This window comes from Strigops habroptila, chromosome 10 (genome assembly GCF_004027225.2).
Source record: "Strigops habroptila isolate Jane chromosome 10, bStrHab1.2.pri, whole genome shotgun sequence".
NCBI lineage: Eukaryota > Metazoa > Chordata > Aves > Psittaciformes > Psittacidae > Strigops > Strigops habroptila.
Window position 1 is genome coordinate 35,345,549 of NC_046359.1, and position 25,295 is coordinate 35,370,843.

The following is a 25,295-nucleotide window of genomic DNA, read 5'->3' on the forward strand; positions in this document are numbered from 1 at the left end:
GATATCTAAGAAACAAAAAATTAAGTTCCTTATCAACACTTTAATTCCAGGTTATTAAACAAGCAAACAAATCAGCCTAATTACCTTTTCGTGTAGGTGACTACAGTACTGTTGACTGATGCATGAAACAGAATTCTGAAGTACAGGACAAAACAAGTAGTTACTATGCTGAAATGCATTTACAGCAAGTTTAAGAGGGTCGTTACCAAGCAGACAGAAGCAACATCTCAAACCAGTTAGGCCTTGGTTGCTCACCTTTTGTATTCCTGTTGTTCTGGATGCTCCAAGACAAGTCTTCCTTAATTTTTAGTTGATAGCTATGAACTGCTTGGCATCAAAAAGTGTGTGATCACATTTTGTCAAGCATTAGTTTTCCCTGTGACAAGTTACTCCATTTAAATAGACTTTACTCCGCACAACCGTGGCAGACAGCATTCATTACTGGAGCGAGCAAGTTATGAATAATGTGATATATTCTGTAGTTTTTGGCTTTCTGTTCAAGATACCAAAGCACACAACATATCTCTATTAATCCTCTTTGGAAATCTTCAGACAAATTCACTCGTGTGTTTAGAGCTCACTCAGAACCTCTTGAAAGAAGATAACAGCAAATAAGCTCTGTAGGGGTCTTAGCACAGAGGTGGAATCTGTTCACTGTCTCCTTATTTTCTTCTACGTAACTCATTTCATCATCTGCAAGAGCTATCAGAAAGTACACCACGTAACTCATTTCCATCAGAATCTTTAACCAAGTTTCAGGTGAAAAATTAAAACCAAGTTTTTACAGAACATAATTTCAACAGTACATTTCTTCACGGGAACTTTCATCAGCAATTGTGGCGGGATATAAAGAAAACGCAGTTAAGTTTCAAACATGCACTCCTGTCTAAGTACTGCTTTTATGAAGTGTTATAACTAAAAAAATGGTAGAAAAGTGTCTTTCCAATGGAGTGTACAAACTGAAACTAATCACACATGGACTAAGCTCTTAAACATGCTAGGGGTATGACTGAAACAGAAAGGTACTCAACCTGAAAGTGAACACCTACAAACCGAGAAACCAGGTAAGAGTGCAAACGGGTTCAAAAAAGAAATGGGGGGAAGAACCCCACCATGACCAAACCCCAAAACACACCAAAAACCCTCAACCACTACACCTCACCACTTACACCATACTAACAAATCATGAAAATCAGAAATGCTTCCAAGTTCAGCATTAAATCAGGTAAGAAAAGAATCTAAACGGCAACAAACCTGCTTTTTCTTAGCACTGCAGCTTAGAGAGCTCAGTCCAGCTCCAGATTCTATCCAGTATTATACTCACCAAACTTGCTTTCACATGGAGCAGAGAGATTTTACGCTTTTAAGACAAAAAACCCTCACCTATAGACTACTTCAGCCAAGGTAGTATCCCCAGTGTTTCCTACATCTGCTCCAAGTATTTAAGCCACATATTGAAGAGGAAAAAAAGCAGAAGGGAAGTTGGATTATTTTTAAAATCAAATATAACCCACATGTAGTACTTAAAAATCAAGACTAAAAGCAGGCATCATTTAATGTATTTTAATAGCAAACTTACAGGAACAGCACAGAAGACAGACAACATTAAAAACATGTACTTGCATGTAGGACAACTCAGTTAGAAAAGTATAGTGAATGGATGGAATCTACTGTATGATAAAAATGCTACAAACACCATTTAGTTGCCGTTGGTAAGAAATTTACTTGTTTAAAAAAATCCAAATGCTGGCATTGTCCAGAAAAATTTGACAGGTTTATTTATAATTATTATTTTTTTTTATAAAGTTGAATTGTTGAAACTTGTTCACCCAAACATTTTTTTTTTTTGACCACATTGATGTTTTACGTCCCCTCGTTTATATTAAAAATCCACACACAAATGAAAATGGAAAAAAACTTGCCAATACCCAATTCTGTCCCCTATTTTTCCATTTGCAACCATATGCTTAGGTACCTTTTAACCCCATGGAAAAAATATCTAACGTTCATTACTACCAATAACAGGAAGAAGATTTTGCTTCGAGAATGACAAACCCATCGTGGTGAAGTTTAGGCACGCTCCCCACGTATGCGGCGTGCTAGCTGGATATCTTTTGGCATGATTGTGACACGTTTGGCATGGATAGCACACAGGTTGGTATCTTCAAACAGGCCAACCAAGTAGGCTTCACTTGCCTCCTAGTGTAAGAGAAAAGAGTTAAGAACACGGTCACTCTCTGAACACAAGGAAAAAGTAGTAATTCAAAGTACAATGTAACGTGGCATTAAGTTTAGGCTTCTACCTTTATTACTCACAAACATCAGAAGTTCTAGCTTCTCAAAAAGTTAAAGCCTCTATTTTCTTATAAACCACCAAATAATATTCTATGTCAAAGTTGCTTACTACTGCCATTTGGTGAAGACATCCTCCAGAACACAACTGGACCACCCTTCTGACAGGACTCTCACAAGATAAAGGGTTAACTTATCAAAAGGCTAGTTTAGGAGGTTCTCTTTTTCAAGGCTGGGCTACACTATTTGGGCGACTTGTCTCCTGCCTCTTCCAGAGTAAAAGCTATTGAGCACCAGGTAAAACTGGCAGATGCTAAGGAAAAAGAGCAGCAGGATTCCTTCACAACAGTTTGGGCACACAGCTCCTTGCCACAGGATACTGAAGAGGTGACTTCTTTCAAAAGTCAAAAATCAGCAGGAAAAAAAAAAATGTAGTGAGAATTTATAGAAATAAGAGAACTATTCCTTTAGCATCAGCAAAACCAAGGCAGAAATCAGAGCATTACCATTAGACACTTGCCCTACTCCTATACTTTCTGCCTGCCTAAGCATCTCCTGTCCATGTGGGACACGCAGCACCAGCCCCCACCACAGAAGGTTCTCATCTCACATCTCTCAGAATGATGGGGTCAGCACTCGGGAGCACAAAGCCCTATCCTGGGAACACCCCAACCCTGACCACAGTATTTTTTCCCTTTTACTGAACAACTGCAGGAAGGATTCCGGCTTGGACAGATGTTCAGTTGGACCCAATTATTCTTCTGGCTCAGAGTAAGTTAGCTGCTATAGAGCCCAGCGCAACAATGGTAACTGTTTATGCATTTTTGAGTTGACAGAGCATTCTAACACCTAACCATCTTCTAGGAAGCATCTTGGCATGCCACATCAGACCAGCACACAGACCAGGACACAGCACACAGCTGCGGTGAGAAGGCAGGAACGATGGGGCTTGCTTACAGAAAGGAGATTGAGGTCCTGCTTTCTAGAATACAAGCTAGAGAACAGCTTGTATGAACCATTTCATCACCAGGAACCACAAAAATCAACTTACAAGGTTCAAAGTTTGTGTTTAAAAACAGAGATTATCTAATGTGAAGAAAGCAAAGCATTTACTACAGCAGATGAAGACTGTGGTGTTAGTAAGACATTCCATATGCAGTAGGATATAGCACCCCAACACAGTCTTACTAAATCACTACTTGGAAAGTTAGGACACTTCACCAAATAAGCCATGCTGGCATGAACAACACTATGTTACTAAAGGGGTTAAGCTTTTTTTTCCCTTTTCAAATATGAAGCAGGAAGCACCAGGAACAGTATGTGAACAAGTTCTATACCAACAACTCCTTAATGCAAACCCAGGAATGTTCAAACCAGCCTTCTGAAAATGTACTGACTCAATAATCGGTTCCTGATAAGAAGACACACAGGTAAACCTCAGGATTTAAGAGCCACCACATTCACTCACAGCAGTGAAGACAGAACAACTAAAAGCAAAAGCACCTTCTGAAGTTAAATATGTGCTGAAGTTTATAGGACCTCGTGGCACATCCTGGCCCTTTATCAAGTGGAAGTCCTTTATCAAAAAAGGACCATGTTGCCTGCCTCTGGTTATAGATATTCTGTAACTACAGATAGGTTCTGGAACAATCTTTCAACAGCTGTAAGAACACTAAAGACATATCTTTAATTGAGATTGTCTTTCTATCGCGAGAGGGAAATGTTCTTATGATAAGAACAGAGTCTTGGAGGTGACTTCACTTAGATCAAGGAATTTGGGCTAGAAATGAACAATTGATATTTCACCCTCAATATACTCTAAATAAGTTATTTAACCAAGGTGGTTTTTTAGAGTGTTTAGCATCAACTACATATACAAAAGCACTTATTTCCCTAACATCCCTGTGCTACCCTATACTCCGACTAAAGCCAAAACACAGCACTGTACCAGCTACTATAAAGAAAATTAACTCTATCCCAGCCAAAACCAGGACACTGCATTTGGATTGGGCTTTTCCAGCTGTTTTTCTTTAAAGATCATTTGAGGTCATCAAGACCTCCATGTGGACACAGCAGAAGAAGCTATACAGGACGCTTTCCTCTGAGGCTGCCTAGCTTTTGAAGGCAAAGCCTCTAACAAAGCTCAAGGAGAGAGGAAACAGATTTATCTTAAGTGTCTTAATAGGATGTGCTGTTTTGGCAAGTGTGACTACTTGAGGGGTGGAGGCTATTAAAAAAAGCAACAACAAAAAAACCCAAACAACCCACAAATAAACACACACATCCCCCCCCAAAAAAACATCGCCACCCCCCAAAATACCCCAAGACCCCCTAAAAAACCCAAACAAAAAAACCCCACCAACCACAAAATCCCAACCACCACCCCTGACCCCCAAAAAGAAACCCCTCCAAAACCCAAAAGAACACAAACAAAAAACGCAGCAACTACAAAAGAACCCAGCCCACCACAAAAAACTAAACGAAGACAAATCCAACCACATTTATAGCCTTTGCGAGGAGCTGCTGACCCATCGCTGCGTTGTTTTACCCTATGGCATCTATAGGGCATCACCAGCCCCACTCCGAGTGCGAGTGCGGGAAGGATGAATGGGGGCATCCCCCCCACATCAGCCCCGCCTCCCCGCTGAGGCCACGCCCACCACGCCAGCCCACCAATCAGGAGGAGCTGGGGCTAACCCTAGAAACAGGCTGGCCAATGGGCGTGGGGGGGGGGGGGCGGAGCCCTCCTGTACCTGCGGTGCCCAGGTTTGGGGGGGTCCCGCAGTGGGGAGCCCCCCCGGCCCCGGGGGGACACTCACCTGCAAAGCACCGATGGCAGCGCTCTGGAAGCGCAGATCTGTTTTGAAGTCCTGAGCAATTTCACGCACCAGACGTTGGAAGGGAAGTTTGCGGATCAAGAGTTCGGTAGACTTTTGGTAGCGCCTGATTTCACGCAGAGCCACGGTACCCGGCCTTTCGACGTTAAAGGATGGAAAGCGGTTAGTATTCAAGATACGTTCCACGTCACCTTAAAGATACGGGTTCATCGCCTACACTGAATTAAGCACTGTACGCTGTTCTCACTAGAAGAACCCCAGTGTTTACAATACAAAACCAGTTCCACTGGTAAAAGATTACCATTCTCCCACTGCGGATCCATGAGATGGATCCACACCAGACCCCGTGTGGATCACCCCAAGGTCTTGACTTCTCCAAGAGGTGGGCAGCATGCCCAGCTGGCGCTAACATGGCATCAACATGACTGAGAGTGGAGATGGCAAACCACAACCTGGCTGGGAGCTCACTGGTTTGGGTGCACCCGAAGTACCCCCCTGCCAGCCACCTGCCTGATGGTGAGCACAGCCTCAATGGGGGGTCTGGTGGTTCCTCCTTACTGGTGCAAGAAACTGTCAACATTCACAGAACTGACATTATATATATCTACATATATATTATATAATCAACCACGTTGCAAAAGACCTTTAAGATCATGAAGTCCAACTGTTCCCCCAGCATTGCCACGGCCACCACTAACCCATGGCACTGAGGGCCTCGTCTACATGGTGTGTGAACACTTGCAGGGACGGTGACTCCAGCACCGCCCTGGGCAGCCTGTTCCCATGGCCAAGCACCCTCTCAGTGAAGAAATTATTCTTAATATCCAATCTAAACCTCCCCTGGCACAGCTTGAGGCTGTTACCTCTTGTCCTACATATGTATACACACATATACATACACACACATATATATACATGCATATATAAATATATATATAAAATTCTGTATCATCTGTACAAAGTATCTATTGTGTTTCCTTCTGTTAGTTTTGGTGTCAGAACAACAAATTCAGATAACAACATACTTCTGCAGACACAAAGTTCATCCCTGAAATTAACATCATGTTTATCTCTGCAGAAAATTTGTATTTTCCTACTCTGGCATTATTACCTTTCTCCCAGTCACTTAATTCTGCCTCATACCTACAGCAACACCCTATGAAATTAAGATTTCAAACCAGCTTCTCCTTCCCAATCTGCTTTTATTCCACTGGGAATACATATACCTATATAGCCCAGGACCATCCTCCGGGCTGGAGTACGACTCTTACCCTTCTGCACCGAGCAAGGGCTGGAAAACTTCGTTACCGGAGGGCTGTCAGAAAGACCCGCTGCCCCCTCTACCCTCAGCGCCGGTCCACGGGACAACCGAGCATCCGTGGACGCATCGCGCCCTCTCGCGGCAGATACCCCCACCTTCAACTCCCTCCACCCCCCAACCCCCCCGCTCCCGTGTCCAGCGGCACCCAAACGGCACCGGGGACGGATCAAACCCCTTCAAATAAACCAAGATACGCCGGTAACAATAAACTTCGCGGCGGCACAACCCCCCCGTAGCACTGAAACATCCACGAGTAAAAATAAATTTAAAAAAATAATTAAAATTAAATAAAATAATAAAAATAATAAAAATAATAATAAAACACCACCGGGAGAGCCGCGTTCACCGGGAGGGGTGGGGGGGGTGTTGATTTTTTTAGGCACCGGTACCAAAACGCGCTGATGTTACACACCGGCGCGAAGCCGGCGGGCGGGTGCGGCGGAAACCCCCCCAAGCTCTCCCGGTTCCCGGTTCCCCGCCCCTCCCGGCACCGCAGGGAGGGAGGATGGGGTTGGGGGGGGGGGGTGCTCCCGGTGGGGCCCTGCGCGGCCTCTGCGCGGCGCTCGTACCGGTAACGGTGCGGTTTCTTCACCCCGCCAGTGGAGGGCGCGCTCTTGCGGGCGGCTTTGGTGGCGAGCTGCTTGCGGGGCGCCTTGCCGCCGGTGGACTTGCGGGCGGTCTGCTTGGTGCGGGCCATGCTCCTGCCGACGTCGCTGCCTTACACCTGCACAACGATGGGGCGGAGGAACGGGGTAGGGGGGGTAAAGAGAGAGAGAAAGGGGTGCGGAGGGTGGGGGGGACACAGGGGTAGGGGCCGCCCCACTCAGCGCACGCCCCGCCGGCACCTGCCCCCCGCGGGAGGGAGCGCAGCCCCGCGCCCCTGCCCGCGGAGCGAGCCGTTAGCCGCGGAGCCCGCGGCCGCACAACGGACCGAGCGCCAACGGAAGAAACATTAAATCAAAATCTATATCTAGAGAGAGGAATTAAACATCCGCCGATCGCAGAATATTTAAAAACGGGGTTTTTGCCCACGAATTCGCTAACGAGGCGGCGGCGGCCGAAGCGGAGCCACCCGCCCGGCAGCAGGCGCGGAGCAGCGGCTGCCGCCTCCCCCCCCCGCCGGCCGCCCGTCACCTGCCAAGCGATCAGCGATACCGCCCGGCGAGCCCCGGGGGGCTGGCACCCACCCGCCGCTTCCACCGGGCCCACAAGCGCCGCCGGAGCGGTCCCCACCGGCCCGCCAGGCAGCCCGGGGCTCCCGGCAGCGCTCCCCGGGCCGGCGGCAGCCGCGGGGAAACCGGCGTTACCGGGCGGAAAAGGTCCGGGGAAAGTGCGATAAAGCAACTAACTTTGTTTTTTTAATATATATAAATATTTTGGGGGGGTGTTGTGTTTTTCGGGTGCCGTCCGTCTCTGCCTGTGTAACTGCTTCCCCAAAGCTGCCTCGCTCCCAAGCGCCTCTCACAGGCAAACTCATCTCCCAGCCCCAGAACAAAATGGAAACAATCACGAAATGCAGCCCTAGTCCTTTTGCAAAGGAAGGGAAAAATAAATTGCGAAAAATAACGCCCCAAAAAATCGCTGGGAACTCCGAACCGTGCGGGTGCGGATGAAGGGGGAGGCAACGGAAAAGTTTGCACTCGAAAACCGAAAAATTGCGTTCGGTTTGGGTCGTTTCTTCAGCGAATTTCTTTCCCTTTTTATTGTTTTTTATGCAATAGGAAAAAAAATATGGTCGGTGACCAGAGAAAAGAGACAAGATGGTGAAGCCGAGCAACAACTGTGGGGAGCAGGGGAAGGCAGGCAGGAGAGTTACCGGGGCTGGCGAGCGGCTCCGCTCCGCGCCCGCTCCCGGGCCCGGATCCGGGGGATGCGGGGCCGAGGGGACAGCTAAGGGGTCCGGGAGGCTGCTGGGGGGGGTTTGGAGCCGGGGCGAGGGGGGCACAGGGGGGCAACGGCCGCGCGAAGCGGGGCCGGGGGGTGCCGGCGGAGGGAGCCGCTCCGGGAAAGGCGGCGCGGGGAAAGGGGACGCGAGCTGCCGCCGCCGCTTACCCCAGCGCCCCCAAAAGTTTTGCGGGGAGGCCCTGAGGAGGGGGCCGGGGTGCCCCCGGGGGGCGGCGGGGCGCGGGGGGGGGCGGCGGGCGCGGCGCCAGACTTACCCCGTCCGCTGGGCGAGCGCGGCTGCCGTGCGGGAGGGAGAGCGAGAGGAGAGACGAGAGGAGGGCGGGGGGCGGGCGGCGGGCGGGAGCGAGGAGGAGCCGGCGCTGCCGCGGCTGGTGCTGCTGCTGGCGCTGTCGGCGGCTCCGAGCACAATTGAAAGATGGCTGACTCGCGAGGGGCGGTGCGACCGCAGGACACGCCCCCCCAGCCCCGGGGCCGCCCGCCAGCCAATGGGGCACAATGGAGGGAAGGCGCGGCCCCGCCCCGCGCGCGGCCCCGCCTCCTCCCGCGGCGCCGTGTGTACAAACACAAAAGACACGCCGCGCGCGCGCGCGCGCGCGCGCGAGGGGGATTCCCTCCTGACACACACACATACACACTCCCCCCACTCCCCCCACCGCGGGGTCGGGGGCGCGCAGGGCCACGGCGGGGTGACCGGGGGCGCGCCCCGGGCACAGCGCTGCGGGGGGAAGCCCGCCTAGCTCCCAGCCTTACCGGAGTATGAGGTCCCTCAGGCCTGCGGGGTTTGGGTGGGAGCTGGGGGGGTTGGGTGGGTTTTGGGGTTATGGGTGGGATTTGGGGGTTCGGGTTTGTTATCGCTTTACACAGAAGCAATGCCAACATTCTCGCCATAAGCAGGCCCGGTGAGGGTCTGCTGTGGAAGCGCCGTACTCCTTGTTCCACCAAAGTAAGAGCTGAGCGTCGTGAGGGGGCTGTTGGGGTTACCTCAGTTTGGAAACAAACTGCTGACACACTGGTTCACAAGGAAAATCCGGTTTTGGGAAGGCAGAGGAGTCTCATTCCCCATAATAGTGCTGTCAAACTATCTCAAGTTTGAAATGCAGCTGTCGGAAAAGCGATGTGAGTTTAGCACCGTCATCACCAATGGATCCCATGCAGTGGTATCAGCTGCCATGTTGCTTAATAAGCAGCTTCATCCTTCCTTCATTTGCTGTTAACATCAGGAATGGGATGCCCTGTGGGAAAGGAAATGGCTGGAGGTGCTCCAGTGACTGTTCAGTCTGCTATGGAGACAGGCTGAGAGCTGGGCTTGTTCAGCCTGCAGAAGAGAAGGCTTCAGGGAGACCTTAGAGCAGCTCCCAGGTCCTAAAGGGGCTGATGAGAAAAGTGGAGAGGGGCTTTTTACAAGGGCATGAAGTGATAGGACAAGGGGGAATGGCTTTGAAATGAAAGAGGGGAGATTTAGATTAATATTGGGAAGGAATTCTTCCCTGTGAGGGTGCTGAGGCGCTGGCACAGGGTGCCCAGAGAAGCTGTGGCTGCCCCATCCCTGGCAGTGTTCAAGGCCAGGTTGGACACAGGGGCTTGGAGCAACCTGCTCTAGTGGAAGGTGTCCCTGCCTGTGGCAGGGGGTTGGAACTGGATGAGCTTTAAGGTCGCTTCCAACCCAAACTTTTCCATGATTCTATGATTTCCTTAACTACATTTCAACTACAGAGATAAATTCTGTACTCAGGCAAACTGGTGCCACCATCTTGTCTGTCATTTAGCTATAAGGAGGAGCCACATTTGATTTGCAAAGCCTTTATTAGGGCTGATGATGTAACACAGTTCTGTGCAGAGACATCCAAGCTACCTCCAGCAGCAGACAGAGTTCACCCATGCGAGCAGAGCAATTTGCTTGGGGCTAACCAAACCTGTTGAGGAAAGGGGCGTTGTTGCCGTGGGCTGGACACCCTGCTGAAGCCGATGTCAGCTGCTGCGATGCTTGTATGGATAAACCAGGCTGTACTATGCAGATACACACCTCTGACCTGGCGGTGAGTTGATGAGAGATGGCTGTCGGGAAAAAGAAACTACAAAGGATTTTTGCTCTGCTTACAGAAGAATGAGTGGAGTAGTTCTATCTACCGATAGAATTTTACAAGAGAACAGCACCTCACTGGACAGCCAGGGAGAGCTCCTACAACCGAGTATTTGCACATACTCTCTGAACTCCAAAATCCAGGCGCTGCGGCTGGCACGGGTTCCCACCATACCCCGCGCACCCCACCGTGAGCAGCTGGACAAGCCGATAGCCGGCAGCGCTACTTCCCAGCTGCCAGCAGCCGCCCGGACGTTAACAACTCACGGCGTGCCCCTCTTGTACCTTCCACGCCGGCCACGCTCGGGAGCGCTCCGCAGCCGGCTCCCCCGGAGGGACGCAGTGAGGTGACCGCCGGGGAGCGCCTCCCTGCATCCACCATCGCCGCCCCAGGCCGCGGCGGGCGGCGGCACCGGAACGCGGCCGGGTCGGGGGCGCCGCGGCGCCATTGGAGGAAACGCGCTGGAATCCCGTGACGTGCCGGCGGGGCGGGGCGCGGGGCTGTCCCGGGGCTGCCCGCTCGGCCCTGTCCCCGCGCGCGCAGCCGGGGAAAGCGGGCACCGGGGGAGCCTGTCCCCGTGCCCGGGGCTGCTCCGCTGCTGCCTGCCCCGCCGGTAGCGGTTCTGCCCCCGCTGACGAGGCACCGCAGGCAGGGCCAGGGCGTGCTCCCTGCCGACCGCCGGCCCCGAACCCCACGAAACGCCCCTCTAAGGAAAAACTATTCCAACATGATCAACTTTGGCACCCTCGTTTCGTCCTTGCTGATTAACGCCATTACGAACACGCTTTTCCAGGCCTACGGGGAGAGGCCCGAGGCCGGGGCAGCCCTTTCAGCTGTACGCAAGCGCTGTCTGCGTGCCCACGGGACACTGCAGAAAGAGCTGGCCCAACACCAACACGGCTCCAGCCGTTCCTGTGCCACTGGCAGCGCTGATAAGCCTTTGCTCTCCCTCTCCGAAGGCCTTTATCTCTGCGGACCACAGGGATCTTCCGCCCTTTAGCATCTGTAAGCTGCTACGAAGCAGTCTAGCCTAATGAGATTCCCCTGGTTTAACCGACAATAACACGGCAAGGACAACCGCAGTGCTTCACCCTCACCCCGCGTAACACTGCTGCTGTGAACGTGTCCAGATTGCCACGGGAAAGAAGATTAGGATGGAAAACAGCTGGTCCGGATTGGAGCCAAATAAGTGATACTGGATAGAAAAGAAGAACATCCACATCAGAAGTTGTCAGAGATGTTTTTAGCACCTTGCACAGAAAGTTCACAGACCTCATGCAGCAAAATGAGGCAGAGTTCCACAGCTGATACTCGTTTGGGCTGTCCAAGCAGCACACGTTTTCCAGACTACTCTCTATCACCTTCCCTTTGTTGGGAAGCTCTCAACTTGCCCAGGAGACTCTGGGCACAGCAAGGCCAGGCCTTCCTCACATCAGGTTGGGTTAGTTCAATTCACTGTTATCAAGCTGAAAATACAAAGAATAAATTCTCCTTGGAGCTAAGGCTTCAAGATGAAGTCCTCCAAATAGCTCCTGGTCAGCTTAACGGGTGTGAGGCACTGGCCCTGTTGGTCAAAGAGCTAAGGGATCAGCCCCAGGAACATCACAGGCTGGGTGAAGATCCACAAGCAACAGCAGCACAGGTTACAAGCCCCAGAACAAAACATAGCAGAGCAGATGAAGTGGGCCTGTTCTGAGGTTATCTGGCCAGAGAAGAACAAGTGAGCCTGGAGTATGACTGCTTCTAAGCAACATTGCAGATATCTTTCAGAAACAGAAAAGTTTTCCACAACAAGAGATAATGACTGTTTATCACCAAACTCCAAATGGACTCTGACCAAAGAAGAAATGTTTCTTTCCAATCCCCCTAAAAGCACGGACTAGAAGTCCAAAAGACTCAGTCTAGTTCCAACTCAGAGAAAGGTCCCCTCCTATTACCCAGGCAAAGTTGTGGGTGTTACTTGTTTTACGCAAAAACCTACCCAGACATTTTGGTGAAGGAAGGAGTACAAAAGACTAGCTTTATTTATCTACGACACTCCTTGACTCCTACTTTCACATAACTCCTCCCAGACCAAATTCTCCCTTCCTTGCTCTCCTTCAGCTCCATCTCTGTTCTCTCACACATTGAACCCCCACCACCATTGCACTCAAGCTGTACACCCTCACTCCAATTCCCTGTCCCAGCTCCCAGCCTGTGGCCATTTTGTGATTTCATGTTCCCTGCTCACCCTCCTTGATTCAGTGTATTTGCTCAGGCTGTTTCATCTTTCTCCCTTTTCTCCTTGTTCCTATCCCTACCCTGCATCCTCTTGATTTTCATGCCAAACCATTCCCACCTTCCCCTAGTTTCTCAGCCAGTCCCAGAACCATACCTGCTGTGTTTCCTTCTGCAGCTCCCAGGCTGGACAGCCTTTCCTAGCCAATTCCAACTCCATCCTTGCAAGTCCAGCCCAGTGTTGCTTCATCCTGGCGAGTCTGCCACCCAGTTTCTGGCTGTGGCTGCTACGCAGTTAAAATGTCTCCTGAAAATTATACAATGTCAGTACAAAATGCTGACAAGTTTGTCAACTCTCTTCCTCTTAAGATGCATTTTGGCAGAATGAAGACGTTTGTAACCTTAACTTTGTATGACCAGTACATTTTGGTGCAGATTTTAATGTATTCCTAAATAATCATCTACATAAAAGATGAAAATACACTAGTTCCAGTGGTTTTGCTAGGAAGTTACTAGGGGTAGGAATCACTGGCACTTTGGAGGGAAAGTACAGGTCATTTAAAACCTCAAAGTGATTTTGTCTCTGTGTAAATAGTTTTCTGTTATTATTTGTTTTGAAGTTTTCTGTCCTGGATTTGTATCCCACAGAAATAACAGCATTGTAACAGCATCTGTTGTGATGCACAGGGGTTTGATACGCTGGACTGAACCACGACACCACGCACTGCACACTTCCATCATTTAATGTATACTGCCAATATACAGGCAAAAAATACAGCATCCCAAACTAGCAGCTGAATGGTGTACTTATCTTTAGAGACTGGCACCTGCTGGAAATACTGATAAGAAGTTGTGTAATAGTAGTGGACACAGCTTATTCCTCTCTTTCATCTATTTTCATTCAGTCTTTTCATCGTGTATTTTGCCTTTTGCAGTTCTCTAAAAGACTTCACATGTATTAGACATCATGGCCCTGATGTGTAAAGAAAACTCTTAAACCCCTGTTTACTTTTAGGTACCTCTCAAGCTCCACGGACTTCAATGGGAGATAAATACTCTTTAAATTTACACACGTGCTGAAGTGTTTCCCTGAAGATTGGTCTCTAAGGAAAGTCCTCCTGTTTAAATAGTAAGAAAAGAGTACTTGTGCCACATGAAAAACATCTTGGAATTCCTGGATTCTTTAGGAAGGCTTAAAAGCAGCAGCTACTTTAAAATGCACAATTACAAGTCCTGTCAAAGGTCCTTCTGTTCACACTTTGAGCATCACATGTGTGCAGGGGATTCAGAACAATCCATTTTGGAGACAAACTGCATTTTTCTACTGTCTCACAACCCCAGAGCAGTAAATCTGTTTTGGTTTAAGTTTCTTCCAAAAGGAATTTCAAGGACAAAGTTCTAAGAGAGTGAAAATGAGCCTACAGTGGCTCAGAGGACTCCTGGATTTCACTTTACTGTTTGGATTGCCACTAATTTTTAGCAAGCTTGAAGAGTTTGACTCAGCATCTACCTTTGTGGTTCCTCTTCTGCAAAGACTTACAAGCACTCGCTTTCACCCAGTACGTGCCTGCTTTTATACATGGACTCCTGGCTCTAATTCCCTACGTATCATGCAGGATTCTCTTATTATAATCTTGTTTGTACTGCCTATTATTAACATACATGCATGGCTGGAACTCATCTCTCATCCTTCTAATGAGGTCCTGCAGAACGTGAAAGAGTAAATAACATTACATTAAACCAGCCCTAATTCTTTCTTTTCCATAGCGAGTTTCTTCTGGTGGAAGGAGTGCTACACAGAAAACCTGTAAGAGCAGCCTAGCATGACATCCCAAAGCTCCACTCCTATTCCTATCTTGTTTATTCATGATAGCCTTTTAAATATGCTTAATATTGTAGTATCATTTTTATATTACAAGAAAAAAAGAGTCCATCACCTTTTAAAGACTGGAAGTTAAAAATATCTTTTTAAATAAATCTTTTTAAATATCTTTATCTGCCTGCTACACAGCTAAGAACAGTTTCAGGTCCATAAGACGCATCGTAGCTGTAACCAGTCTCCATTTGTCTTATCAGCTTTGAAGAGCTTGCATGCAACAGCTCATTTTCTTAAGGTGGAAACAGGACTTGAAATATTACACCAAAAACCAGTCCTCCTGTTCCACTGACACTAGAAAAATCCTAAACAGAAACAGAGGTGGCTTTTTAAACAGCTGTACTCTGTATGATACCGTGTTTTCATTTTGCATGACTCACGTGCTTAATATGGAATAATTATATTCTCATTTGTTTCAATGCATGGGGGTGATAAAGGGAAATGACAATAAAACCAGCATTACATGTTTACACAGACACGGACCTCTCCTTGTCAAGAGAGCTTCAGCTTCTTACTGACTTCTCTAAGCTTATGCCTTTTCTTCTTCCAGTTCTCAGGACAGTTCTGTTCTGTTTCTTACGCAGACACTGTTGGTTTGGAGTGCACTACAGGGTTAACTGAAACAGAACCCGAGTCCTAGCAGGAGATAGGGAATAGGGTACAACAGATAATTGTGAGGTTATTGGACAGCCTTGCCAAAGACGAGGAATTATGTGAGACGACAAGGAGTAGCTGTGATTTTTAGATAAAATATGATCAAATGTCATAATGTATTTTGGAGATATGATGTGAAATTTAATTATAAAAATATGTCTAAGGCATTGGGGGAAAGGACTGATGGACAAGTAGAAAGAAAAGGGAGTTTGTGCTCTCTAACAGTAAGACAAGATTTTGAAATTTGCCATACCTGCTTGATTAGTTTGCTTTGACAGACACATTTCAAGTGGGCTTTTGCAAGATTTTCTGCACTATGGGGAAGAACAATTGTTCTGGGGAATATTTCTTCCTAAAGTTACAGTACGATAGAATTATTCAACTCGGTTTAGCTCTCCTGGTTCTTCACACATGACTAAGTTATCATAACAACCTTTTCTGTCTTTTTGAGGCATTGGATTGTACAGTGGAAGGAACTGGAGAGCCCGTGGGCTTCATCCTAATGGAGACTACTGTAAAATCTTTTATTTCCAGCACTTCTGTGTCAATAGGTTCATTAAAGCTGCCAAGGAGAAACAACCAGCACAAGCTCTAATTGGTTCCCAAATAAGATCCCTACTACTACAGTGATTTACAGGGAGCTCCTGTTGTAGAAGAATTTCAGCAAGCTGATTTGCCCCAAGACTCGAACACACTAGAAAATAAACCCCTGCAGGCTTGCATTAGGGAGGAGGAAAAAAAGGCTCCCTGTTTTCCACCACCCATTAGGCTCACATTGGCCTCATTTTGCAGTGTTGTTCTTGTAAAGGATGTCTTTTTATGCACTGAGGCAGTATCCAGCCCATGCTGACACTGCCTTGAAAGGCTCTATGAGCCACTATACTTGACAGAACTAAGAGTAATATTATTTATTTCATTTCTCTGCTCAATGGGGTAATCTCATGAGATATGAATCTCTTCTTCATGAGGGCCCTGGGGGCAGCAATCAGAGTGAAACTCAGCCATACTTGAGTACAATGCAAACAGCACAGACCGTAGTACTCAGGCTCCAAGAGGAAACAGCAGAACGAAATATCAAGTATGATGCCCAGCATTGTCATTTATTTGGAACAATCTTCTGTAGACTGGTTACTTTTAAAATTACATCTGCTTCTTCCTTGTAAAAGCACAGGAGTAAGATTGTCTTGAAATGGCATGGATGCTTCACGAGCCTCATTTGTGAACACCAGCTGAGGAAGGGTCTCAGAAATGAAATGACTATTCTGAGGCCTGACCCTAACACAGCTATGAAGTGTTCTGCCATATCCCATCTTTTCTTAACAAGCATTCCCAAATCGCAAACCCCACATTCTGGAGAACTAGTCTCCCGAGAGCAGAAAAGGGAAAGAGAAAATGAAGTGGCAGACAGTCTATCTTAAAGAGACAGCAAAGAACATTAATTATTTTCAGTCTTCCAAGACTACAGAGTTTTGGGGTTTGGGGGGGTTCTGTTTGTTTGGGGGGTTTTTTGCTTGTTTGTTTGTTTAAACAAATGAAAGCTTCCTGTTTTCCCTAACATCCTTTGTAAGTCACACTCTGTGGACTTTACCACATCTTTAGATCATTTTTCTTCCTTTCTCCTCCTCCTCTTCTCAAATTCACATCTCATAAGGCATCTCAAATGTGAAAACTGCAGTTGCTATTAAGAACAGTGCTTAATAGTAGTGCTGCTCATTAGTTTCTTAGTGCTTAGAAACTTCAGTAACACAATTCATGCTCAAGCTCTAAAGAATACCTAATTTGCCCTGATTACAGGGCAAATTAGGTATTCTACAATTTACAGTCCCAGATGAGAATAAAAGGATTCACAGGTATTCACCCAGATGAGAATAAAAGGATTCACTGAAAATCAGACCTAGGATGACCTTGACTACATCCCCAGATGTGGGCATCCCAATCAGAGGCTATTTAAAAAAATACTTTAAAAATGCCCAAATACCTGCTTTCTTACCATAAAGATAGTGCTAGAGCCACAGTTTGAAGCTCATGGCTCCCTGAACATGCTGTGACCACACATCTCTTGTGACAGAGAGCCGGAAGCAAGGGTGCAAAGGAATGATGTGGCAATAGGTAGTTCCTTCTGATCCAAAGCTGCCAGCCAAGTCCTGCTCTCTCCCGCTCTGCAGACGGATGATAACATCAAAATCTTGTCTTTGGATTTAAGTGCTAAAGAAAGTGTCAGGCAGTTGTGCTTGCAGAGACAAGCTTGATGCCCTAACAGCTCAAAACCCATGAAAACAAACAAACAAGCAGCAGAAGGTAAATGAGAATGCACAAATTTTGCATGTGCTAACATTGCATGATTCTGGCAAATCTTATGTTGTGTGGGGACTCGCTATGATTTTTGCATGCTAAGTCCTAGCGCTGCTACTCAAAGTGTACAAGTGGTGTTAAAATACAAGCCACAATCCAAGTGGAGAACATCAGCTGGGTTTAACATGGACTGCAGAGCACACATCTCAAGACAGAGGCAGAGAAGCAGCACCACTTGAAACCTCGGCAACAAAGAGCTACAGGAAAGGTTTCCAGCCTGTTTCCCCTGGGCTACAAGGATTTCAAGCAGAGCTCCCACGCTGGCACTCTGTCCCACATCCAGCGGAGGAGCTGTGCTTATGTAGGATAAATCCCTACTGTGAGAGGGAGTAATTTATCAGGTGCTACTGAAGTTGACATTACACACTTCATTACATCTTGAAGTTACACCCTTCAGCCTAGCCCTGACCCACAATGGACAGCTAACATTCCTGGGTGCCACTGTCATTTCCCACCTGCAAAAAGCACACAGCGCCCTTCTCCCTTGGCTCACTGAAGAAGGAGCTGGCTGGCTGGCAGTCCTGGATTTTGGTACGTGACTCAGAGGGCCACACTACATCTACAATACTTAAGATTCTTGGTTATGAGAGCCACAAGATACTTGTGGAGCCTTTACAGGTAAAGGGCCGCCTGCACAAACCATGCAGTGAACACACTCCAGTGCCATGTCCAGTTCTACAGATGTAAGACACAGCTCCAGCGGCATGAAGGCTTCTCCAGACAAACTGTTTCTGTAACTTCCACTATAAAAGAACAACAGTGAGGGGAAAAAAAAAAACCAACCACCAACATCTACAAGATTTTCCAACTGTGACTTTCACACACTGGCAATACTTCTTCATAGCCCTCCTTTGAGAAACAAGCAATGACATATTCTGACACCGACATCACTTCTAGGCCAGAGCCCAAGTCAGACAGGCACACAAAGGAACAAATGCACAGCTGTATCATTGTCATGTTGCTAATACTCAAATATAACCATGTGAGGACATGATTTTTCCAGGCCTCACATACATATGACTTAAGAAAGATCCTCAAGGGGCATAGTAGGCTGTATTACATATTCCTCATAGATGAGACATAGTTACCTCTATTTTGGAAAGGATTAGAAGAAACAGTGGAGGGGAGTCCAAAATACACCAGTGACATTCCTTAAACACCATATGAACAATTTAATTTCAATTGCATGGTTGTGAAAAGATGTTGTCTAAACAAAATAGCAAAGCATTCTAGTATCGAGCCAACAAGAGGCCACACGTCTGCAGTGTTATAATGTCAGTATTCTCCAACTCAAACTTACTGTATAAAACAAAACAAACCCCAGGCATTTTCCCTAAAAATTATTTGCATTATTTCTGTTAAGGGAAAACAAATCAAAACCTGCATCCATGGTTATTCATTTGTAGGTCCTCTTTAAGCTAGCAGAACATTCCCTACACAGGGAGATAAATATTACTATTACAAGAATGTTGTCTGAATGTAAGTGGGGCTTATAATGAGCCAGTCAAAAGGAAGCTACGTCAAACTCAGCACCCAAAGAATGAGGCCTCTCTACACTACAGGCTGGATCCTTCAGACATTTCTCCCTCAAGCCAATGAAGCTTTGAAAATTCACACTAGCTGAGGATCTGACTCATATTTTATCAAGGGCTGAATGATCAGTGACATGATCTGCTTTAAAAAGGATTTATGAACACCAACAACTTGCCACAGACTGCTAACCACATGTTACCTCCCTGAGTATAACCCAAACTTGAGGTACTCTGCTTTACATTTCTGTCTTTTTAGACCTGCCCTGTGTGCTCTCCCTTTTGTCCTCCCTTTCTCCTTCAGTTTCTTTGTAGAATCTCCCCAGGTAAACCGAAAGCAAGCAGATGTGGGTGGGGTAATGTAATTTGGGAGCTCCTCCCAACTACTGGAAATGCAGCTTCAGTTTTAGCAAGGAACATTTCCAAATCAACTTTCATCTCAGTTGAAAACCAAATAAGGATACCTGACTTTTTTCTCCTTCAGCTCATCTGAAGCAGAGTATAACTTGCTTTGGTCTAAGGACTTCAAATTACTGCAAACAGCATCACAATGGGATGAAAAACTCATATTGCAAGTACATGCAATGTTCACTCCTGTTTCTTAAAAACTTCAAGGCAGAGGAGTCTGACAGATAATAGAGATCTCCCACGTACATAATGCACATCTGGTACCATATAGTCACTCTTAGGCTTGGATTTTTGCAAAATTGCCAAACATTCAGATGCCAATTAGGAAACTGGGATCCAGTCCTTACACAGAGATTAAGTAATTTAGCACAGTGTCTCTGAAAGCTATAATTAAAAGCAGTTAGCTTCGTTACAGGGAGAGCAAAAGTAAAGAGGCAAAGACCTATTTTTGGTATTGTTTTCCTATAAAATATCCTGTCCGCTACAACTCCCCCATTCACTGCTCTCCAGCTGGATTCAGTTACAATTCATCAGAACAGACCAAATCTAAGCATTAAGGCTAGCAAATCAGAGGAAACATGAGGTTAAGGAAATCCTGGAATCTGAAGTAGAAGTTGTTTCTACAGTATTACCTGGGTGTCTAATCAGCCAATCTATTTCAAATTATTGCTGCCAAATGTAAAATTCTTTTTAGCAAGACAAACAAGTCAGACTGTGTTGCTCATGCTAATGACCAAACAAAAAGGGACCTTGGTTTCTCAGGTTCATTACATATATACTGCAGAGTCCCTTCTTGAAAGGACTCACAGTTTAAACATCCTTGCATAGGATGGAGACAAAGATATTGAGCACAACAAAGAGACTAATGTGAGGGCAAAACCAGTTTTACAGCTATCTTTAAATCTCGATTACGTCTAAGTATCTGCACAATTACCAACTGTGGGCTATAAGAAGAGTTAAATACAGTTATTCACCACAGACTTGTTAGGAGATTGAGATCTGGGCATTCACTGAGAGGCAATAAGTATATTTAACAGTAGCTATTGTGTTCATACAAGGGTAATAGAAGTAACATAACATTTGTATCTCTCCCCCCTGCTCCCAACCCAGTATCAGGTATCTTAACACACTGTCTGTACCCATTGTGCTGATGACACAGAAACTGAAGCAGATGCCTATTGACATTTGGCAGGAAGCTGCACTTGCAAATATCAACTTAGATTCATTATGGTTAATTACATTTTTGTCACACAGTATGATGTCATAACATCTGAAGTAAAAAATGTTCCCTCATGTCATACAACATCTTAATTATTGTCCTAAGAACACGCACACAAAGGTTCCTTTTCATCCTGTCCTGATCATCCATGCAAATATAATATGAAAGCATGTAACATATTGAAGTCTTGCAAACATATTATCTGGAACTTGCGCTTTGGGATACCATTAAAATGTATATGAAAATAGACCCAGATGAGCCAGTCTCCATGCATATGACAGTACGTGACCAACTGACGAGCAGACGGGAAACTCACTCGTAAAAGAAATGTTTTCAAATGCTTGAAGTGCCCTTAGTGGACAAAATTTACCTTGGTTAGTATCTGCACACTTAGACTATGCTAAAAGGAACATCTGTTTCATATTTTAAGTGGTATCTTTCATCCTTTCTCTCGCCTGTGTCTAGGAACATTTTCAGAAGTGAGAAACACTGAATTCTTATCAGAGCAACTTTTGCCCCATCCGTTGTTAATCTGGGTACCTTGTCAACAACTGGTTTTGTGTTCTTCACTCCCACAGGCATCTTTCATGTGCAGATTAGAAGTCAAAGGCCAGTAAGTAACTCACAGATCTCTCAGCAGAGTCTTGCATAATGTAATCTTGGTCTTGACCGACCGTTATTAAGCACTATAAAGCACTGCTACTACTATTAAAACAGAATATACTGGAGGAAACAATAAGAGTGAATGAATGAATGAATGAATAGCAGCATATCTGATGGTGCCAGATAGAGATATTGAAAAAATTGTGTTCTGTGTAGATTTTAAGCAGGAAATAGTCTCATCTACCACACTGCATACTCTAAGCACACCCAATAACTCAGGCGTCACACACATGGGTATCAGAATGAAATAAGAAAAGGATGGGTAGTCTCATCTCTTAAATAATATCAAGATAGCAGGGAATTCTAAATTCTAATCTTGGTCCTTCCACTGACTTGAGAAAGTAGTATAACCAGTTTGCCTGAGTGTCACTATTTAAAAAGTCAGAGTACTTACTTATCCCAGAAGGATACTGCCAGGTTTAATTAATTATGTCTGTAAACCTTTCTAAATGAAAAGTGGCAAGCATGATTTATTAACTAAGTCTAAAACACCACTGCAGAATTAGAGACTGAGAATTGTTTTATCAAGAGAATAACATTCCTATTAAAACAAATTTCAGATGGGAAATTATAACAAGAGCCTTTTTGACTTATTTAGACTTTTTTCTGAGGAGCAAGGCAATACATTTGTGATGGGTTCTAGGAAGAGAAATGTAATCAAGAACAAGAGATACAGGAACACTTGCCCACTGACATTAACGTGGCACCAGCTAAACAGCATTGCATAAATCATGAGAATGGGGACTATATACCTAACACTGCTGTAGGAACAAGCTGGAAGAAAACTACTCCGCTGCCTATTAGATGTCACTTGCTTGTAGCTTGACTACGCGTAAGGATCTGCACAGGTCACCTAGGTACAGCCACCCAGAACCAGAGAGAGTATGGCATTAATAGCCCAAAAGTACCTGTAAGTGGCAATGCATGATCTGCAAAAGGCCTGATTTATGTCAGTAGGACTCCACTGCTGTCAGCTCTCATGCTCACAGGTGTATCACAGCTCTAGCATGTGCCTGCAGGCAGAATCCAGGTGTCAGAGTAACGAATGACAGGCAGCTGTCACTGACACACATCTCTCAGGGTGCATTGGGCTCTCTATTCTGGTCCTCTTTTCTCTACGATGACAGCTGTGTTAGCTAAGGTGCTCCTCACTGGGAATTTCTAATTCAGCTGGTGCTCACTAGGGCTGGGAATTCATCACCACAGATAAAATAGTTCAAAACCTTCAGAAAGGATGTGGCTCAAATGAATTACACCCATTCAGCACATCCACTGGACAGTCCTGTGGCCCAGCTCCTTCCTGGACAACTCCACCTATTTGGCCAGTACTGGCAAGTTCCACACCCTGAGAGCCAATAGCAGGAGCTTCAGAGGAGGAAATGAATCATACCCTCGGAATGCAACTGAAATCCCACAGATGTAAGAAAATACTTATTCATCTGCACATACGTGTGTGTGCATACCTCCTATATTGCCGATTACATTTCAATCAGATAGTACATGTGAAAAAAATACTCCGGATCTAGTGGAATTTAACATTAGATGGCATTCCACAGATATAGCACGTGATCTATAAATGAAACAAGCAGCACCACGTGACTTAAAATACAACACTGACTGAATTTGGGCCCGATGCAGCACAAAATAACCACGGCTTTTCCAGGCTACACAGGCATCGGGTTTGAATGGTCATGGTGTGGCAACATGACACATAATTCAGAAACACTAACTTGTTATAGAAAGTAAAGGCAGGAAGGGATTGTCTAGAGTGGGTTGAAGTGCTTTGTGAAAATATTTTAGCTAAAATGAATGTAGTGCAAGAAAGGGTGAGCAAAGTTTGATTTGTGAGTTGGCCAAAACAAGCCCTTGGGGAAATCCCCTTAATTAAATTGTCACTAATTTGTTTATATTTGCAAGTGAGGTCCTCACTTCCTAGTGAAGTCACTTCTCCACCCCTTTGTTTCCCAGCTTCCTCTTTTTCTACCACATTGACATAAGGCACAAGAGCTACCTACCCATGCTCACACAGGCCTGGCCAGGCAGCAGGGCTCTTCTGCAAGCAAAAAGGGTGGGACTTTCTGGAACAGCCAAGCAGCTCACACACAAGCCCCATTCTTTTAAAGCAGTGCCAATGCTTAAGACCTGAATTTAGCCGCAGGCTTCGACACAGGTGCTTATCTCACTTGCCAACAGGGGATTTTCAGGGTGCCAGGTGCCACCCTGGCAGGAGACTCCCTCTTGGGTAAGGACAGAGCTGAAGTGGGTGGATTATATGGGAAGTGATAATCCTTGCCCATGCTGCTACTAAAGAAACAGGCACTGCAGGGACTGTCATTATTTGGAAATAAGGTGAGAGGTGCATCGCACTGCAGAATCACAGAACAGTTTGGGTTGGAAGGGACCTCCAAAGCTCATCTAGTCCAAACCTCTGCAAGGAGCAGGGACATTTTTAACTAGCTCAGGTTGCATTTTGCAGGGCAGCCCAGCTAGGCCTTCGCTAGTGCTTGCAACAGCCTCCACTAGAGCGACCTACATTCACATATCATCTAGCAGGATGGTTATGTTGAAGACATGGAGGAGATTTGAAGCCACCAAAGAATGCGATAACGACACTACCTGGATCGCCATCTCACACCCCTGTATATGTCCTTTTCTAGAGAGGCAGAGACATGCATTTTCTTCTAACCAAATCTCCAGTTTCCTGCTTATGGGTAGTTCCTGCATGTTGTGAAGAGCTGAGTGTGGCCTCCTGCTCCAGCTCAACTTTCACCCTCATTTAAAAACACTTTATTGGACTATGTAACCAAATCTGCCCCAAATATCAGCATTTGGAGCCTCCCCCCACCCATATGCTAAAATGCACGTAGGAATAAGCAGGACAAAGGAGCCATAGAGACAGAGTCCATCATCCTGCAAGCCCTTACATGAAATTTGCGCTATATTTGACAGGACAATTAACAGCTGCACATTTCCATCACATTTCATACACCTGCAACACTTTGCGATAGCAGCACTGCCTGTTTCCAGCTGCATGAGTATTTCCATTGAGCCACAGTCCATTTTGTTTGCTGTTACACCTTCACACAGTCAACGTGACAGGTTGTAAAAAGCCTTTACAACCTGGTAGGCTGCACATCGCTGTCTGAATTAGAATGATGGGGCTCTCTCATGTAGAAAAGGAAACTGCTTCCTGGGATTGCTTCTTGTATCACGCTAGGTGACAGGGACATTTCTCTGAGCATCACACTGTGGACAAATGGTGCTCAGGGCTATTTCCTAAAACAAGGTATCAGGACAGCGTGTGTAAGATTAGGGTATGATCAGAGTTATCCTATGGGATCGGAGTTATCCTATGCTCCAATGTTTCCATTCCCAAAGACCAACTGATAAATATACCTGGATTCTCATTGAACCTTATGTGTCTAAAAAATGACAAATTGGAACCCTAAAAGGACTGAAATATCAGACTGATTCCAAACTTTAAAACATAAAAAAAAAAAATAAATACAGGTTGTGGGTTAAAAATGATAAATTGAGCCCCTAAAAGGACTGAAACATCAGACTGACCTAGAAATACCAGAAATACAGCTTGCCTTAAGTGCAGCGTGAGCCTCCAGCACTTAAAAACCAAAACAAAACCCAAGCCGAACAAAACAAACAAAACCACCACCAAAAAAAAAACCAAACCAAAACCAAACCCAAAACACACCAAAACCCCTCAAGAAACCTTTAAAACTCCCAACTCAGGCCAAGCAGCTCACGGCCATTACGCAGCCCGGTCACACCACCCCAGGAGCGAGGCCGGTTCCTCACCCGCAGCACCGAGCCGCGGGGCCGAGCGCTCCCGTCAGCGTTCCCGCCATAGCCCCGCCTACCGTTACGGGCTCGCGCCCCGCCGCCGCCGTCATTGGGCGCGTGCGCGGCGGGAGGGGGAGGGGTGA

At 46.3% G+C, this 25,295-nt stretch overlaps 2 protein-coding genes across 2 annotated transcripts; both read right to left on the reverse strand.

Moving 5' to 3' along the window:
- Positions 1–1,549: 1,549 nt before the first annotated feature.
- Positions 1,550–8,812, reverse strand: LOC115613840 (histone H3.3A). The gene is made up of 4 exons (XM_030499844.1): positions 8,610–8,812; positions 7,020–7,174; positions 5,112–5,265; positions 1,550–2,199 (listed from the first exon to the last, which is right to left on the reverse strand). The coding sequence occupies exons 2-4, from the start codon at positions 7,145–7,147 to the stop codon at positions 2,071–2,073; spliced, it is 411 nt and encodes a 136-aa protein (XP_030355704.1). The 5' UTR covers positions 7,148–7,174; positions 8,610–8,812; the 3' UTR covers positions 1,550–2,070.
- A 1,327-nt stretch (positions 8,813–10,139) lies between these two features.
- Positions 10,140–25,262, reverse strand: LOC115613910 (forkhead box protein L2). Its single transcript, XM_030499977.1, has 4 exons — positions 25,230–25,262; positions 10,721–11,104; positions 10,379–10,410; positions 10,140–10,268 (listed from the first exon to the last, which is right to left on the reverse strand). Exons 1-4 carry the CDS (start codon positions 25,260–25,262, stop codon positions 10,259–10,261), a joined length of 459 nt encoding a protein of 152 aa, XP_030355837.1. The 3' UTR covers positions 10,140–10,258.
- Positions 25,263–25,295: the final 33 nt, after the last annotated feature.

Bases quoted from the DNA above. Each gene is read 5' to 3' on its own strand.
- LOC115613840 (XM_030499844.1), bottom strand. From the start codon at position 7,147: ATGGCCCGCACCAAGCAGACCGCCCGCAAGTCCACCGGCGGCAAGGCG. The intron at 5,266-7,019 runs GTACGAGCGCCG...TAACGTCGAAAG, and splicing joins AAGAAACCGCACCGTTACCG to GCCGGGTACCGTGGCTCTGC. The intron at 2,200-5,111 runs GTGAGTGTCCCC...CTCTTACACTAG, and splicing joins CTGCCATCGGTGCTTTGCAG to GAGGCAAGTGAAGCCTACTT.
- LOC115613910 (XM_030499977.1), bottom strand. From the start codon at position 25,262: ATGACGGCGGCGGCGGGGCGCGAGCCCGTAACG. The intron at 11,105-25,229 runs GTAGGCGGGGCT...GGCGGTCGGCAG, and splicing joins CGGGGCGCGAGCCCGTAACG to GGAGCACGCCCTGGCCCTGC. The intron at 10,411-10,720 runs GTACAAGAGGGG...TTTTCCCGACAG, and splicing joins GAGCGTGGCCGGCGTGGAAG to CCATCTCTCATCAACTCACC.